Source organism: Martes martes (assembly GCF_963455335.1).
Source record: "Martes martes genome assembly, chromosome: 4".
NCBI lineage: Eukaryota > Metazoa > Chordata > Mammalia > Carnivora > Mustelidae > Martes > Martes martes.
The window spans coordinates 127,063,671-127,082,782 of NC_137891.1; the positions used below are offsets into that span (position 1 = coordinate 127,063,671).

At 34.7% G+C, this 19,112-nt stretch overlaps 1 protein-coding gene across 2 annotated transcripts in view; it reads right to left on the bottom strand.

Annotated features, from left to right (window-relative positions):
* Window positions 1-539: 539 nt before the first annotated feature.
* The window catches only part of DNAJB4 (DnaJ heat shock protein family (Hsp40) member B4), a 45,611-nt gene continuing 27,038 nt past the window's right edge, over window positions 540-19,112 (bottom strand). The window contains exons 1-3 of one of the 2 annotated variants that reach the window (XM_080801528.1): window positions 10,598-11,258; window positions 3,687-4,255; window positions 540-1,881 (exon numbers count right to left, since the gene is read on the bottom strand). In XM_080801528.1, the coding sequence (XP_080657654.1) occupies window positions 1,648-1,881; window positions 3,687-4,255; window positions 10,598-10,808 (1,014 nt within the window). In that variant the 5' untranslated portion in view covers window positions 10,809-11,258 and the 3' untranslated portion in view covers window positions 540-1,647. Of the gene's footprint in view, window positions 1,882-3,686; window positions 4,256-10,597; window positions 11,259-19,112 lie in introns of those variants that run through there. The other variant, XM_080801529.1, reaches the window with a different exon arrangement.

A 19,112-nucleotide genomic window follows, 5' to 3' on the forward strand; every position in this document is an offset into this window, starting at 1 on the left:
CCATAGAATGGAACATTATTTGGCCGTAAAAAAGAACAAAATACTGATACATGATACAACATGGATGTACTTGAAAACATCATGTTAAGAGGTTGAGGGAAGAAAACCACATATTCTTCGATCCCATTTGTACTAGATGCCCAGAATAGACCAATCTGTAGAGACGGAAAGTGGATTTGTATTCCCCAGACACTGAAGAATAGGAAGTGAGTGCTAATGGATATGGAGTTTCTTTTTCAGGTGATGAAAACATTCTGATTTAGTGGTTACACAACTCTGTGAATATACTAACCACTGAACGATATACTTTTAAAAAGCTAAGCTTTATGGCATGTCAGTTACAATGCAGTCAGGCTATAAAGTATGTGGTGATTAGAGCCCATTTACTCTATCTCTAAAAGAATCCTCATACTCTGCTGAAGGGTGATAGGATCCAGTGTACCTTGTACATAGATCAGTCATCTTAAGAGCTACTTTTGAACCAAAAACTTTGTTTCAAGACATCATTCTTACTATGGACAAAAAAAAAAAAAGCAAAATAATTTTGAAATGTAAATATATTTAAAAAATTAAAACACCCAAGAAATGCAATCTATACATATGAAAAAGTAAAATATTTATATGCATAACAAGTAGTAGCAATGTCATTCATAAGCAGCAGTTAGTGTTTATTTTCCCTGTATTTTGGTTTAACACCATAGTGGTAGTTTATTCTTTTTAGGGAAATTGCATAAGATACATATAGCATATGATGAGTAAGTTATAGAAGATTGTGTAATTGGAAAATTAATTCCAAGTAACAATATTTCCTCTAAAAACACATTTATTATTAAACAAGTTATTTTAAACTAGTGGACAATAAAATGTGCCTATAATTTATTAAGTCCAAGATATATAGTCAACTTGCATAAAATTACATATGGCATTTTAAAAACAGCCTATTTCTAAAATATCAGTAATTCAGGCAATTGGGATTTCCACAGGAGATAAATTGCATTAATTTACTCTTTTTGATGAAAAGGTGTGCCTTAAGAACATTACAACCATGTTATTAAGAAATGCTACAGCAAAAAAAAAAAAAAAAAAAAGAAATGCTACAGCATACTTTAAAAACCAAAATGGTAAAACATATGCATTAGAATATTCTTTATGGGTCCCAGCCCTATAGCAACATTTCAGTTGGAGATTTAAATCTAGTTAACCACATTTCCAAATTACTTGGGTTTTTATTTTCTAGAAATATATATCACATGTGTAGGTGAATTAAGAACTTAAGTTTCCATTAAAAATGAGAAACTATCATACTGACAATGTAAAGATAAAAGAAATAAAGTACTTGGATAGTCTAGTACTTTATTAGAAATATATCCACTAACACCACAAAAACAAATTTTACATGTAAGCAAAATATTAAAAATTTCTGATTTGGGAGAAATGAAATAAAATACAGTGAACGGTTGTGTCTTCATCTCTAACTGTAAAAATCCCTTTTGCCTATTTATTTGACCCGTCTCTATTCATGCAATTTAATGAATCCTCAAGATAATTTATACATCTTTATACAGAATTCACATCTACATCAGTAAACTGCCAGTCCTTTTATATTTTCAGTGCCTTATCAAAATATGGGTAACAAAGTTTTTCATTCTATGAGGCAGGAAGATGTTTCCTAAGTACTTCTTTGGATGATGAGGATATAGTATCTGGGAAGGACACGTCAAATTCTATTAGAAGGTCACCACGCTGGTCAGGATTTTTTGGAAACGGCAGCCCATATCCAATAATTCTTCTCCTCATTCCAGGCTTCACAATATCATTTATTGACATAGGTATGGTTCTTCCATCCATTGTTGGCACATTAACTGAGCAGCCACACAATGCCTAAAATAGACCAAATAAAATTAACAAACTTCAGAACTTCAAAAACTCAACAACAAAACTTGGTATAAAGGATGAAACCATAAGGTAAAATCTTTTTTTTTTTTTTTAAGATTTTATTTATTTATTTGACAGACAGAGATCACAGGTAGGCAGAGAGGCAGCCAGAGAGAGAGGAAGGAAGCAGGCTCCCTGCTGAGCAGAGAGCCTGATGCAGGGCTCGATTCCATGACCCTGGGATCATGACCCGAGCCGAAGGCAGAGGCTTAACCCATTGAGCCACCCAGGCACCCCCATAAGGTAAAATCTTAACCTCCAAAAGCATATCAATAATTTTAAGACTTTTTCCCCTATTAAAAAATTCCCTTCAGGACATGCATGATCAGACATACTACAAAAGAAGGAAAGGAGAAGGGGAAGGGAAGGGAAGGAAAGGAAAGAGAAGTAAAGGAGGTCTTCCACATTGTCTTGAAATGAAATGGAGGTTGCCATTACAACATTCAAGATGCAGGGATGGGGCTGGACAAGAAAAGAGGGAGAAATTTAGGAGTGAGGGGAATTAGAATAAGAGCAACTACCAACTTCTTTGGAAGGAAAAATGTTAGGGTAAGAAATACATTTTATTAGTTTAGTCAACAAATGTTTACTGAGTGTTCCTATATGCCACACATTCCTTCTAGATACTGAGCTTAGGGACCATGAACACAGATCCCACCTCAGGGAATGCTCAAGGAACTCAGAAGCAAACCAGGAATAATAATACAGTATAACGTTAGCACAGAGGTGCAGAAGTCTTTTCTGAGACAAAGGGCACCCAGCTTACCCTCCTTAGCTTCTGAGAGTACAGAATACTTGAACTAAACATTAAACCAGTAGCAGGTTTCAAGGCAGAGTAAGGAACAACAGTGCTCCATAGGTTAGAACTTAGACGATGACATAAATGTATATAAGATAATAATAGAGCAAACTTAGGGAAATGCATAAACATTTATGGGTAGAAATCAGATTGAAAATGACCTTTCATTTTAAGCTTAAGCATCTGGACTTTATGGTAGATAGTATGTGGGATCATTTAAGCATTTTAAGCAGATAACCGACATGGCCATTTTTGCAGGATTATAATCCAATTTGAAAAATGATGTCTAAAAATAGAACAAATAAGGACTCATATATTAAAGCAGTATGCTTATAAATTATTTTAAATTAATATCTTTTCAGTTATATAATTATTACTCCAAATTAACAATTTTAGAAAAAATCTTATACATCAACTTCAATTACAATGCACAGCTCATAAACCATACCTATAAAATTTGAGTAGCATAAAGCCAGTATTAGGCTTCCTAGTACATAATCTGGTTAGCACTTCAAGTTGGCATTTAAATTATTAGTAGAGGTAACTAAACTTAGAAAATATAATCTTATCCATGAAAGAGGTATAATAGTAGTACTACCTCTGAAGGTTTTTGGTTTTTTTTTAAGATTTAATTTATTTATTTGATAGAGAGAGAGGGAATACAAGCAGGGGGAATGGGAGAAGGAGAAGCAGGCTTCCTGCTGAGCGGGGAGCCCAATGCGGGGCTTGATGCGGGGCTCGATCCCAGGGTTCTGGGATCATGACCTGAGCCGAAGGCAAGACACCCAATGACTGAGCCACCCGGGCGCGCCACCTCTGGAGGGTTCTTATGAGAACTTAAAAATAATGTGTACTAAACATTTAATAAATATTAGCTATTATTTAGATATATTCCCTAAGACTGGAGGCATAATTCTCTTTGGTTTCAGAATCCCAAGTCCTACTAACTTACCTCTCGTAAACTAATTTTAGCAGTGTAAATTATATTTGATCCATCCCTTTTAAATTTTGGGTGATCCTTATCTTTAATGATAAAAACAATGTCTGCTGGGATACTAGTTGGTGTTTCATCTCCTTCCCTTGGAAAAGTAATTTTGGTGCCTTCTTTCCACCCTTTTTTAATCTCGATGGTGAGAATTTTGTCCTCAGATCTATAACTCCTTCCATCAGGATTTAACCTTTTTCGAGAAATCTTCATCCGTTTGGTACAACCAGTATATATTTCTTCAAGTGATACTCTAAGTTCATGAATAACCGGAGGATCTTGTTTGATGCGGGAGGGCCCCACAGAATTTCTGTCTCTTGGATATCCGTTCATGCTGAATCCAAAAGCACTGAAAGGATCTCCATCTACTTCCATTTCATCAGACTCTCTACCACCAGCCATCCGTCTTCCAAAGAAAATTTCAAAGGGGTTGGAACCTCCAAAAAATGCTGCAAATGTGGCATGAGGATCGCCATGAAAAGTGTACCGGAAGGTACCTCCCTGTCCATCAGTGCCTCCTGCTCCTCCTTTCAATCCTAAACGAACAAATAAACATGATTAGGAAAAAGCTTGCAACTCTTGAAAGTGAAACTTGTAAAAACTGTATTACTAACAAACTTTGGCCAACTTAGGTTACAATCTATTAATAAATTGGCCAGAAATGCCATTATGACTAAATGCAGAACAGCTACCTAACTTTTGACCATTCCATCCTAAGGTCAACTTTAGCTTTCAAATTCTTCCTCCAAATCCCCATGTTTAGTGACAATTTATTCCTGAATCTTTGTTCCACTGGTAAATAAAATAAAACTGGAAACTTCTTATCTCATAAACTACTGGTTGGACAATCTAAAGCATATAAATATAAGTTTTCAAAAGATGTCAATTGAAATAGGTCTTTGGTAATCAATGCAAAATGCATGACCTAAATCGTTAAGTGCCATTATAATCAGTGAGCATAATCAACAATATAAAATACCATCTTCATTCATACTAAATAGCTTTATTTCAGGTCTTTTACCGAAGAGTTAATTAAAATGAACTCTTTCTGTGGCAGAAAGGGAAAAAATTCTAATAATAGGACACTGTATGAAAAATGTTTTTTTAGACTCCAAAATTACTATCCCTATTCTAGCTAACAAAATTGTTTATTGTTTATCTAGGCTTACCATGTGATGGCATTAATTTCCACAGTATGTAAAAAGAAGATTAAAATCAAGCACTGTAAACCCTCTTGACATGTTAGTCTTTTGGACTGGTAATTTCTGCCTATTGCGGACAACCCGCTTCAGACACCAAGATAGTGACGTTTGACCCTATTCTTTAAGGTTCGGCTAAGTAATATGTAGCTCACAAGCATTCACATATTTGAATTAGCATTTTCTGTTACATACCAAAGCAAGTTTCTATTAAAACCCATAAAACATTAGTATAGTGATCTTTTAAGGGATCAATACTGATAAGGATTTATATCATTACAGCAGTAGCAAAGATTCTGAATGACTGTTATGGGAGTTCCTGACAAAGGAAACAAGCAGGAAGAAAATCTAAAAATCTTAAAACTGTGATAAGTCCTAGAGATTAAGCAATTCTAATATGTTCAAATAGTAATTTGAGGGCAGGAAATACATTTTAATTCATTTTTGCATTGCTCACATATGCAGGGTGAAAATGATAGGTGCTTGTATTTATTGAATAGAGAATGAACTAGTCCTTAAAGTCTATTTAAACTTTAAAAGGTGTCTTGAGTATCAGGATAGAAAAGAGGCAAAAGCAAAAGCAATATATAGTATAATATATAGCAATATAAATATAAAGTATAACCACACATACACATTTGAGACTTAATAATAAAAAAATTATACTCAGCATGCTTTCAAAGAGACTTAGTTTTGTATGTTTTATTCTATTTGTCTTCTTCTATTAAAAGGTATACATATATTCTGTGTCATCCAACAGTCTCAGCTGATGTTTACATTTTTACCTTCATCCATGAACAGAAATCTGGAAAGACCAAGAAAAGTCTAATAATCTGTAAATTGTCAAAATATGTATTAAATGATATATCCAAAGAGCAGTTAGGATATCCCTTATAGAAACAGAATGACCAGTAAAAGCAGAACAAGGACTTTTAACATGCAGCTCATACAAATTTCTTTTTATAAATTTTAGCAGTTCAGTTATAACTCCAAATGTTAAAAAAAAAAAAAAAAAGCTAGAGACAGAATTTTACAAATGATAGCTTAGGTATATAACTCAAGGTCATGATCAATGTGACTAAACCAATGCTTAAATTACTTCAATCGTTTTATTTTTCATCCCACAAATATAATAGAGTATAATAGTTTAACAGAGAGTTAATAACAGAAAATGAGTAAATTAGCTTGCCCAATCTCTCTCTCTACAAGTCAATATCTAAATGTTTTGGACTCATGACAAATTCATGAAAAGAAGGAATAACATTTTAAGTTTTTTTATTATGGGCTTGGGTTTTCCCTAAAACCTCTTCCCTTCTCTGCCAAAATTGGTAACTCAATCAGGATTACAGAGTCCCTGAGAAGATTCACAGTCTGAAGTGACATTTATCAAAGCTGACAGGAAGGCTCCAATGAAACTTTGACATTTTCCTTGACACTAAACAGTCAAGTACTCAGCTTAGATAAAGGACCAGACTGCTATATAATGACTGCAAAAAATCCTACCAAAAGTCACAACAATATAACATGAATTATTATGCAAGGACTGCCTTGCCTAGCACTTGAATTGTACCAAGCATGTTATCAACCATACAATCAACTCTTTATTACATACGTTTTGACTGCTTGTGGAAAATTTTTAATATCCAATTGGATTCCCTCTGCTCTCCAAAATGTTTTCTAGACACCATCATCGCTTTGCGTGTCAAGGAATATGCTCTAGAATCAACATTTGCCTATGCTATAGAAAGACTGCTATTATTTAAAACCAACCAACCAATTTGCAATCCAAAAACAAACATAAGTTCGGTATACAATCTATAACCATGATTTCCACTAGTTAGTTGAAAGTGTGTCAAAAGCAGCAGCACTGGAGAAGAATTAGGATTTAAAAATTTAGAAAAAAAATTTAGGATTTTAATAACTCTTACTTTAAGGAGATCTGATATGTAAAAATCTATAGATTTATAGCAAGACATACAGAGCTACTAGCATAATGAGATCCTTTAAGCAGCTTTGACTCACAAAAATCCAACTTATTTTTAAAAATACATACTGAATAATAAGAGATTCAATTGGTTAACTATGTAAACTAAAGAACTAAAAAAGCAAGCTGGTATAGATTAATAGACTGAACACAAGTTTGATCATTAAATACTACCTTTCAGTATTTAATGAAAGTTATTGAGTAAACTATAAACCAAAAAAAAGGGCATAAAGAAAAAGAAATGTTAGAGAACTAGGATACTGTAAGGATGTCTTACAAAAATTTTTTTTTCAGTCTTTTAAGCAAACTTCTGTTTATATCCACTGAACAATTCAGAACAAAACCTGAAACTTTCTGGGAGAGACAGGTTCAAAATCCAATTTTAAATTTATGTAGTTGTATTTTTTTGTTTTCAAAAGGTTCAAGTATGGAGAACATTTCTCCCTTTTTAAAAATAGCTTTATTTCTTATACACTATAAAATTAACCCATTGCGAATATATAATTCAGTGATTTTAGTGAAGTTGTAGAGTTCTGCAGCCATCATCGCAGCCCAGTTATATAGATCATTTTCATCAACCCAACAAGCTTTCTTAATTTCTATCTGTAGCTAACCTCTGCTCCCATTTCCAACACTAAGCAATTCACTGATCTGCTTTCTTTCTCTATGACTGTGCCTTTTCCATGCATTTCATATAAATGGAATCATAGAATATGTAGCCTTTGACAATCTGACTTCTGTTATCTGGCATAGTTTTTAAGTTCATCCATGTTGTAGCATGTTATTAAATCAATGCTTTCAATTGCTAAGTAGTATTCTAGGGCGTACGTGTGTGTGTGCATGTGTGTGGGTGTGTGTACATGTACGTATATGCCACTTTCTGTTTATCCATTCAATTAATGATAGTACTTTAAAATTGTTCCCAGTTTGGGGCCATTACAAATAATGCTGCTCTGAGCATTCACGTACATGTCTTTTTGTGGATCTATGTTTTCATTTCTCTTTTATAGATTCCTATGAGTGGAACTGCTGGGTCATATGGTAAATTTAAAACATCTCTATTTTTATCCAAATTTTTTTAAGCCCAACCTTTAAAATTGTGGATATTACAGATTTTCAAAACATGAATAAACTGGATCACTGGTTTTCTTTCTTTCTTTCTTTTTTTTTTTTTGAAGATTTTATTTATTTATTTCAGAGAGAGAGAGAAAGCATGAGAAGTGGAAGGTCAGGGGGAGAAGCAGACTCCCTGCTGAGCAGGGAACCCAATGTGGGACTCGATCCCCCGGGACTCCAGGATCATGACCTGAGCTGAAGGCAGTCGCTTAACCAACTGAGCCACCCAGGGGCCCCTCTCTTACTTTCTAACTATGTAAGTTTAGCTCGTTCAACTCATATACTTCTCAGTTCATGGTTTCTGTACCCACTGTCCCAGGCCTTGAACGACAGCATAATAATGGGAGGGGGGGTATTAAGGAGTATATTACGTAAATTACTAATAGCTCCACAGTCCTAAAATTCAGTGTTTTGTTACTACTGGAGAACACACTGGGTGATAGAACCAGGCCTGCAGGCACAAACTGACCAATGAAAGGCAAAGACAAAAAATACTTTTCCATATTAAAACAGTATACCTAAAAGGGATTTTCCCGAAGTATAAATGAACTATTCTGAATAAAGAGCAAATAAACATAATGTTTTTCTGTAAAGGAAGAATAATTTCTAAAAAATAATCAAATAATTTTCATTTAACTATATTCTGAAGTCACTCATAACTAGAGAATATTTCTGAATATATTTCAATGTTTTAAAACACTTTTTGTTCCCTATTACCTCTATTGCTTATATCAGTTATCTGAATCAAGAACCAAAAAATAATTCAGGGTACACAAATGACATTGCTTTCATTTTTTAAAAAATTCACCCACTGATAATGATCAGTAAGCATCAAACTAGAGAAACAGCACTCAAGGAAAAAACTATTAAGAGGTAATGTTAAGCAGTATCAAGAGGTATTAAGAGGAAAAAACTATTAAGAGGTAATGTTAAGAAAAATATATCATTTGATGACTTGAAAATTCTGAAGATAAATATTCTTAGAAAATACTGAATTCTACGGCTTAGTTATAAACAAACGAGCTATCAGTGAGATGTGGTTTAAGCAGTGGATATCTGCTTTTTCAGGGGGAATGGTTGTGGATTCCTTTACAAAATTACAAATAACTTTTTAGAAAGAGCATATTGTTTGTAGTACCTCAGAATCCTGCTTAGCTTTCGAAATGAACCAAATCATAGTATTTTGATTAGTACAGCCATAAGAAACAAGCAGAATTGAACTGGCCATTACTTGCCTTTTTCAATATTGACTTTGGAAGAACCTGACACTGCAGGTCCTCATCACACCAAAACCAAGAACAGAAATTGCAATTTTTGGCTACTCAGATCAAAAAGAAAAACAAAACAAATCAAAAAAGGAAGAGGGGAAAAAAAAAAACCCTTACACAATCACTCTGCTTATATAAATTTAGTTTTTTAACTCAAAATGAGTAGTTACTGCTTCACTGCAAATTAGAATATATTTCTGATTAAGAAAACTTTATGTTAAATGTGATAAAGGAGGCAAAGAATGATACAATGATTTAAAAGAATATTTTGGGAGAAAAAATTAATGAAGTAACTTAGTCCTGATTCAAAATGTTGAAAATCCCAGAATCTGTAGGAATTAAAGTGTTTTTGTTGTTGCTGTTAATTAGCAATTTAAAATAGTCTTACCTTATAGCTGCATTTATATGGAAATGATGGACAAACTTAATTTAAAATACAGAATGATAAAAGGATAATCTTAATAACCCTCATTTACTGTATTCAACTAGTTTCTGATCTCACAATGAAAGAAACAAAAGTATGGCAGGGAGAGGAAAGGGAAGTTGTCATGCTTTCCTCTATACCTAGATAGTAAAATTTCCAAAGAAATAATGTTACCTAAAAGTAAATCAATAATTGTTCTAACTAGGTGGCCATTTTAGGTCAAAAATTGTATTTCTGAGATCTCATTTTCTTGGCACACAATTACTGTTTACAATTAAGCTAAAAACTTGTTCTGGTATTTTATGACATCAGGAAAATTCTTTCCTCTCCAGGCAGAATGCCAAAAACAACTAGAGCTAAATGCCTGGGCCTTCTGCTTCTCAGAGAGACGATTCTCTCTTGTTCAATCTAAATTAAATTACTATCAGAAAGGCAAAAACTTCTTTTGTTTTTGTGAATAAAATATAAACTACCCAGAATTTGAACTGCCAATCTTAACATTTTAAGGGCTTATACTTGTTATGGCAGAAAATTCATTAGAATACAAAACAGGTTGCATAAGACTTTTGACACAATTCATTAATGAGTATGGGAATGTAAGGTTTCTTTTCAAATACACAATGTTAACATTATAAATCTAGTGGCAGAATAATATGTATTTAAAAATGCCAAAATTTAAAAAAGCCAAACAAGTACATTTCATTCACAGCTATGTAATAATATTCATTCAGATGCTCAAAGATGAAATCTTATTTTTATCCATTATTTTTCTTTCTACTTTCAATGTCTGAGAATTTAAAGATAACCAGAAGGCTGAAAGAGAGGGAAAGAAAGAGAGAGAGTAAGACAGAGCCAGAGAGACCAAAAGATATACAAGGAATACTTACCTTCCTCCCCAAACTGATCATATATTTCTCTCTTTTTAGGATCACTCAATACTTCATAAGCTTCTGCGACCTCTTTAAATTTTTCCTCTGCTTGAGGAGATTTGTTCTTGTCCGGATGAAATTTGAGGGCTTGTTTTCGGTAAGCCTTTTTAATATCTTCATCTGAAGCTCCTTTTTCAATTCCCAAAATGCAATAATAGTCTTTCCCCATTTCGAATGCCTTGAAATGAACTTAGATTTCCCTTTGTGAAAGAAAACAGCGTCCCCAGTCTTAGCAGTACGATTCTAAGAAAAATAAACCAAGCTGGGTATTTTAAAAGTTAAAGCAAATCAGCAATTCAGCTTCGCTGTCTTAAGGCAGCAAGCAAACCGCGTCTCTGTATTTAATTCCTTCCCCAAAGGCTCACTTACAGATAAATATACACTACACAGGAGACGGCCTCCTTCTAGATCCTCCCATTTTCACTACGTGTCTCTGTACTTTCTAGAACAGCAAATGCTACAGGACGTCACTTCCCCAGCTGCCTCTAGTCAAAGTACTGAGCTAGGTTTTCTCCTCCTCCAGGATTAACTATTCCTTTTCCTTCTGGCTCTCCCAGTTTTATTTCCTTTTTAAGAAACTAAGTGGATTCAAAAACCAATTATTTCAGCATAGCAGGTCATAACTATATATTTATTCACTCTACTGTAGGTGAAAAAACAACAAAGATAATTATAGCCATTAGGCATCCTATGTTAAAATAAATTAAAGGTATTATACAAATAAAGGTACCCTTGAACTTATTTTAGGTATTTTAATTTTTATTTCAAGTTATCCAAATGAAAGATATACAATACCAAAATACGGTTTGTTTAAATTAAATTTTTCTGATAATTTGTGTCATTTTTAGGATTCCTGGGGTCTAGCAATCAGAAATGCCAGGAAGTCAATTTACTAATTTCACATTGTAAAGGCCACATATCATAAACATCAAAAGCAGTAAGGGACCTAAATACTATTTTAGCTAGTGGTTTTAACTAGTTTTTTGTAGTATACAAGAGTTAATAGTTCTGGCAAACTAAATATTTGTGAAAGCTTCATATCTGATTTTAGTTACTTCAGCAAAAACAGAATGAGAGCCTGCTTCTCAGCCCCTCCCCGCCTCCACCCAATTCCTAGGGTCACTATTTAAAGAATTTTTGTGCTGCAGGAAAGATAGAAGACAAGTATCAGGTTACAGACAGTAAATACTCATGTTTCTTATAAGACCTTGACTGGATCATCTTAAAAACTGGATATGCTATTTACGGGGCAGTGATATGAGAAGTATTTTTTTCTTTTGAAAACACGTTTCCCTAATTATAAATAGCAATACTCATTGCTGAAGCTTTTGGAAAACACAGAAGGAAAAAAGAAGAAAAAAATACAAAATAAAAACCTATCATACCACTCTAGGTAATCCCTACGAAATGTTAGTATATTTCCTCCTAGTCCTTTTTTTCTGATACTCATGTTTATTTGTTGTAGTTTTGTATTTTTTGTTAACAAAGTTTATATCCTCTCATTTACATACCCTTTCGATGTCTGCTTTTATATATGTATATATATTTCTTTTTTGGATGCTTATGAGAAATATTTTTCAATGTATATTACTTATCTTTTCTCTCCTATATTGTTTTGTCATCTTTTCAAAAATGTTCCCATTTCTAATATAATGGAGATGGATTCATAAGAAAATATGAAAAGAATTGCACAAAGCCCAATAAATAGCTTAAATCTGTAAAATTTAAAAGAAAAACAGAACATGTAAAGGAAAAGGAAATGTACATATATGTTTAGAGTATGATGAAAAGTAAATGATCACATGTTAAACTTTAAAGATACGGGAACCTACTTTATATGCCAAGCATATAAACTTTACATTCATGACTCAGCAATTCTTTCAGAACGTTCATCTTTGGGGTGCCTGGGTGGCTCAGTGAATTAAAGCCTCTGCCTTCAGCTCAGGTCATGATCCCAGGATCCTGGGATCAAGCCCCGCATAGGTCTCTCTGCTCAGCAGGGAGCGGAACCCCCACCCCGCCGGCCGCCCCCACCATGTTCTGCCTACTTGTGATCTGTCTGTCAAATAAATAAATACAATCTTAAAAAAAAAAAGAACATTCATCTTTGTACATTTGATAGCTAGGATTAGGTATGTTTAGAGTATGATGAAAAGTTAATGATCACATGTTAAACTTTAAAGATATGGGAACACCTACTTTATATGCTAAGCAGCTTTACATTCATGATTCAGCAGTTCTTTCAGAACATTCATCTTTGTACATTTGATAGCTATGATTTCCTATTTTTCAAAACTCTCTCCTTTAAAAATACTTTGGTATTAAAAATGTATAGCATCTGTCTAGCCTATTTATAGGTTAAGAGGTTGGTCAGCTAGCTATTCAAATTTTTTAGTCCCACCAAGGAATACTCCATGTCAAAAGGTTAACCATTCAAATTCAAAAAAGCTTGGGGAAAAATGCTAATATCAAAGTCACCCTAAAACTCCTTCATTTTTTTTTTTAAACTCCTTCTTTAAAAAAAAAAAAGCAAGTTGAAGTCCAGTGCAATGATCAGCATCTAGAGTAAAAATATAATAAAAATTGCCTTTTCTAGAATTAATTGCTCATTTTAATACTCACTACCAAAGGAACACTGACTGTTACTATATGTGAAAAGTCTGAATTGTTCTGGTGGGTAATACTGAGAGGAAAGAAAAACAGATTCTTATCTGACTCAATCAGTTTCAGATGGTTAGAAATATTATCAGGACTTGACATATTAAAGGATTTTAAAACCCAAAGACTAGATCTTTCACATTTCTGAAAAATGCATTACATATTAACAAATGGAAACAAATCTGACTTTCCACACATAGAGAAGGGTGATAAAGGATTTTCATATTTCCTCAAATATACACACAAAAAAGAATCATAGTGCTAAATCTGGAAAGCAAGAAGTCACCTCAACTTTGAAATTTCAAGTTAATAAGGAAGCAATTATAATTTTAAATAATATAAAACAGTCTAGCTAGATTTCGATAAAATGAGCAGTGTAAATAATTCTTTCAAACATTTGGGAACAATGCCAACAGACACAGGATAAGATGTCCAGCATCACTGATCATCAGGGAAATGCAAAACAAAACCACAATGAGATACTACCCCACACCAGTCAGAATGGCTAATATCAAGAAGACAAGAAATAACAAATGTTGGTGAAGATGTGGAGAAAAGAGAACCCTTGTGCACTGTTGGTAAGAATGTATATTGGTTAGCCATTGCACAAAATAGTACAGAGCTTCATCAGGTATTTAAAATTAGAAATACCACACAATCCAGTAATTCCACTGCTGGGTATTTATTCAAAGGAAAGAAGAATAGTAATTCAAAAAGATATATGCACCCACATATTCATTACAGCATTATTTGCAGTAGGCGAGATAGGGAAGCAACCTAAGTGTCCATTCATAGATGAATGGATAAAGAAGATATTATATGTATGGAATGAGTAAGTCACAAGGATGAAAGGTACCGCATAGGGAATATAGTCAGTGGTAACATAATAGCATTGTATAGTAACACATGATGGCTACACTTGTGAGCGCAACATACAGAGTTGCTGAATCATTATGTTGTACACCTGAAACTAATGCAATATTGTGTGTCAACTGTACTTCAATAAAGAAAATAAATATGGCAGCATCAGGAGGAGATTGAGGGGATCAAGGCCAACTCATACCCAAAGCTAGGTGAGCCCAACTACCCCTCCACTACTTCAATGTCAAGTGAGCAGAAAAAAACAACATGGATCCCAGGAAACAAGGTAAGCCCAGGGAAAAAGGAAACAGTACATCAGGTTACCGAGGAAAAACATCCTTTTTTTTAAAGACCTAAAATTCTCTGGGTGCCTGGGTGGCTCGGTGGGTTAAGGAATCCAACTCTTGATCTCAACTCAGATCTTAATCTCAGTCGGGATCGGGAGTTCAGGCCCTGCATCAGGCTCCATGCTGGGTATGGAGCTTACTTAAAAATACAATAATAAAAATAAAATAAAATCCACTACATTTTTATTTTAAAAATGAAAAACACTCAAATAAGCAGAGAAGTTATTCCTGAAATGTGTAGATCTATACTATTCTCCTAGGATTTTCTCTCAGAGCCTTTGAAAGGAGCATGGCCCTACCTACATCTTGGTTTAGTTGCCGGAAGTGTGAGAATAAATTTCTGTTGTTGTTGTTTTTAAAGATTTTATTTATTTATTTGTCAGAGAGAGAGAGAGACAGAGACAGAGCTCAAGCAGGGGTAGCGGCAGGCAGAGCAGGCAGAGGGAGAAGCAGGCTCCCCGCCGAGCAGGCCCCATGCAGGGCTGGATCCCAGAACCCTAGGATCATGACCAGAGCCGAAGGCAGTGGCTTAGCTGATTGAGCCACTCAGGCATCCCTAAATTTCTGTTGTTTTAAGATGCCTGCTTTGTGACAATTTGTTTAACAGCCTGAGGAAACTAATATAGTGAGATATACAAAAAAGTCTGTATGATGTAAATTGGCAGTTCAAAATGGGTAACAATTAAACACTCATTTATCCATTAACAATATAAAAATAATTTAAAAACCATTTGGGAACAACTCACACCCCTGTGATTAAACCTGAGCTGAGGGGGCGCCTGGGTGGCTCAGTGGGTTAAGGCTTCTGCCTTCGGGTTGGGTCGTGGTCCCAGGGTCCTGGGATCGAGCCCCGCATCAGGCTCTCTGCTCCGCGGGGAGCCTACTTCCCCCGTCCCCCTGACTGCCTCTCTGCCTACTTGTTATCTCTGTCTTGTCAAATAAATAAATAAAATCTTTAAACAAACAAACAAACAAAAACCTGAGCTGAGATCAAGAATCAGACACTTGAGCCCTATGTAGGGCTCAATCCCAGGATCCCAGGATTGTGGCCTGAGCCAAAGGCGGATGCTTGACCAACTGAGCCACCCAGATGTCCCTACTTTATCCCCTTGTAATTAAAGTATTTCCTTGGGGGAAAAAAACAAAAACAAAAATGATCAGACACAACTGACTGAGCCACCCAGGAGACCCTGGGAACAATTATTAAAAATGATTTAAAAATCTCTGTAAATACCATAAATTACATAGTACTTTAGAGAAATTTTGTTGTTACATTTACTTTTTCAGATTGAGCTGTCTCCTTACCACTTAGGGGTTTAAAATCCATTACACAGTCATTTTACATTAAATTTTTTTCATCTAAGTTTTTACATCTATAAGTATAGGGGGTTTTTTGTTTGTTGTTGTTGTTTTTTTAAAGATTTTATTTACTTATTTGACAGAGTGAGAGAGCATAAGCAGGGGGAACAGCATTGGGAGAAGGAGAAGCAGGCTCCCCGCCAAGCAGAGCCCAATTTGGGACTCAATCCTAGGACCCAGGTATGGTGACCTGAACTGAAGGCAGACACTTAACCATGTAAGCCACCCAGGAATCCCATGGTTTTTTTGTTTTGATTTGTTTTTTAATGGGGGTGTGTGACCAATTGTTATCCCCATAAATAATTATCATGGCAAAAATAGAGTATGTAAAGGGAAAAGCAGTGGCAGTTTTCAGGGAATATGGAGCTGAGATGTGAACAAGGCTCATTTAATATTTTTAAAAGTGAAAGTAGGGGCACCTGGATGGCTCAGTTGGTTAAACAGCTGCCTTTGGATCAGGTCATGATCCTGGAGTCCAGGATCCAGCCCCACATCCAGCTCCCTGCTCAGCGGGGAGTCTGTTTCTCCCTCTTCTCCCTGTTCCTGCACTCCCTCTCTCTCAGATAGATGGACTCTTCAGTAAATAAATAAATAAATAAATAAATGAATGTAAAAATAAAAGCTAAGCCAAAAAAACTACATAGTAGTCTATTTGAAATATTCTCTTAAAATCACATAAATCCTGCTTATATGATTTTATAGGTATATAGATGTGTGGTTGGCTCAGTTGGCATGACCTGTGACTCTTGATCATGGGGTCATGAGTTCAAGCCCCATATTGGGTGGAGAGCTTACTTTACAAATAAGTAAGTAAGTAAGTAAATAAATAAAATCACAAAGAGATTTTCTCCTTAATGTTTATAGTTCACAAGTTTAAGTCTCATGCTGGGGTAGGGTTGATTCATCTCTAACTGAAGGTAAATTACAATGTATTTTAAGAGATTTTAATTTTTTCAACCCAATTCAGAAAACTTAAGTGTGTTTATTATTTTTTTATCAAAGTTGGGTTTTTTTTGTTTTGTTTTGTTTTGTTTTTTGTCAGAGAGAGTGAGCACAGGCAGACAGAGAGGCAGGCAGAGGCAGAGGGAGAAGCAGGCTCCCTGCTGAGCAAGGAGCCTGATGTGGGACTCGAACCCAGGACCCTGGGATCATGACCTGAGCCGAAGGCAGCCGAAGGCTCAGTTGGTTACAACTGAGCCACCCAGGCGTCCCTCAAAGTTGTCTTTTAAAACACAGTTGAAAGAATTTTTGTGCCCAATAATGTATGTGGAGGAAGTGTGTCACTCTATCTTAGGGAGACATGGGCCAGAATAAAGTAAAAATTCTAATGACTTTTTTTTTTCCAAAAACTTTAACAAAGTTTCCGTATTTGTGATATTATGCTTTCATAGTAATTATAGATAAATTATTTTTATAAGAAGTAAGAGTTCTTTTTGATGGTGTAATCACAGTTTAAAATATTATATATGTTTAGATCATGAGAGCTAAAAATAGCACTGTACCACACACAAAGAATCTTAAAAGTACATAGTCATTCAATTGATGCCATCTTCACCTTCTACTTTGGTTTTATTAATAGACCATAAAAAAGGTTTTTTTTTCCTCCAATTCACAAATCATTTCTCAGTTTATAATTCATCAGTATGAAGAAAGACAGCATGCCTTCCAGAGTCTCAGAAGAAATCACTATTGAAATTCAGATCATCACTGAAATACTTAAAGACAGATGACTTCTAATATTTTATCAATGCTCCTGTTGGAAAATTTTTCTGTCAATATTTAATTCTTAAATGGGTACATTTAGTCCAGAAATGTCTCATCCAGTAATTATAGTAAATTGTGACTTCAGTTCCCCAGTACTTCTTACAAACTGAGGCTCTTTTACACCTTGTTCTCACAAGTGCTTTAGATAGCTGAATAGTTGTTATAAAATTTGCTAGGGCAACACCAGGGAATATTGATAGTATAGTGGTTAAAAACAGATTTTGGAGTCAGACTGCTTGGGTTAGAGTCCTGACAACACCACTTACTAGCTGTGTGGCCTTGGACTTAACTTTTCTGTTCCTCAGTTTCCTCATCTGTCAAATGGGATTAGCAATAATATCTACTTCAAGGGGCTGTTGTGAGGATTAAATGAGATAAATGTGTGAAACACTTAAATGTGACTGGCACATAATGAGGACTATGAAAATGTTAGCTACTATTGTGACGACAATGATCTCATCTCATCATATGAACTAGAACTTTTTTCTAGAAAAAAAATTACCATACCATAGGTATAATAAAATGTCCTTATTTACAAGCATATACATTCACACACAACAGCTGTCAAACTAAGAATAAATGGCTCTTTCCAAATTTGCTACTTACTCATCCTAACTCTGTTAATATTTAAAATCATTAAACTTTCACATAGGTAGCATTCATTGTATTTCAAATCCAAATCTCAAATACACTATTTCAAACACAGTAATTAAGACCGTATGGTATTGGTGAAAGAACAGGCAAATAGTCCAGTAGAACAGAATAGAGAACCCAGTAATAGACACATATAAATATAGTCAACTGATCTTTGACAAAAGAGCAAAGGCAATACTATGGAGAAAAAACAGTCTTTTCAACAAATAGTGCTGGAACAACTGGATATCCATTTGCAAAGGAATCAATCTAGATGCAGATCTTAAACCTTTCACAAGAATCAACTCAAAATGGATCACAGACCTGAGTGTGAAATGCAAAACTATAAAACTCCTAGAACACATGAAAAAATCTAGGTGACCTTGGGTTTGGCGATGATTTTTATATAATACCAAATGAACGGTTCATGAAAGAGTATTGATAAGCTGGACTGAATTAAAATTATAATTTTCTGCTGAGAAGGACATTGTCGAGAAAATGAGAAAACAAGCCACAGACTGGGCGAAAATATTTCAAAAGACATCTGAATTTGCAAAGATTTGGATGGAACTGGAGGGTATTATGCTAAGTGAAATAAGTCAATCAGAGAAAGGCAAATACCATATTATTTCACTCATATGGGAATTTAGGAAACAAAACAGATTAACATAGGGGAAGGGAAGGAAAAATGAAATAAGATAAAAACAGAAAGGGAGGCAAACAAGAGACTCAACTATAGAGAACAAACTGAGTGCTGCTGGAAGGGAGGTGGGTAGGGGGATGGGCTAAATGGGTGATGGGCATTAAGGAGATCACTTGTTGAGATGATCACTGGGTTTTATATGTAAATG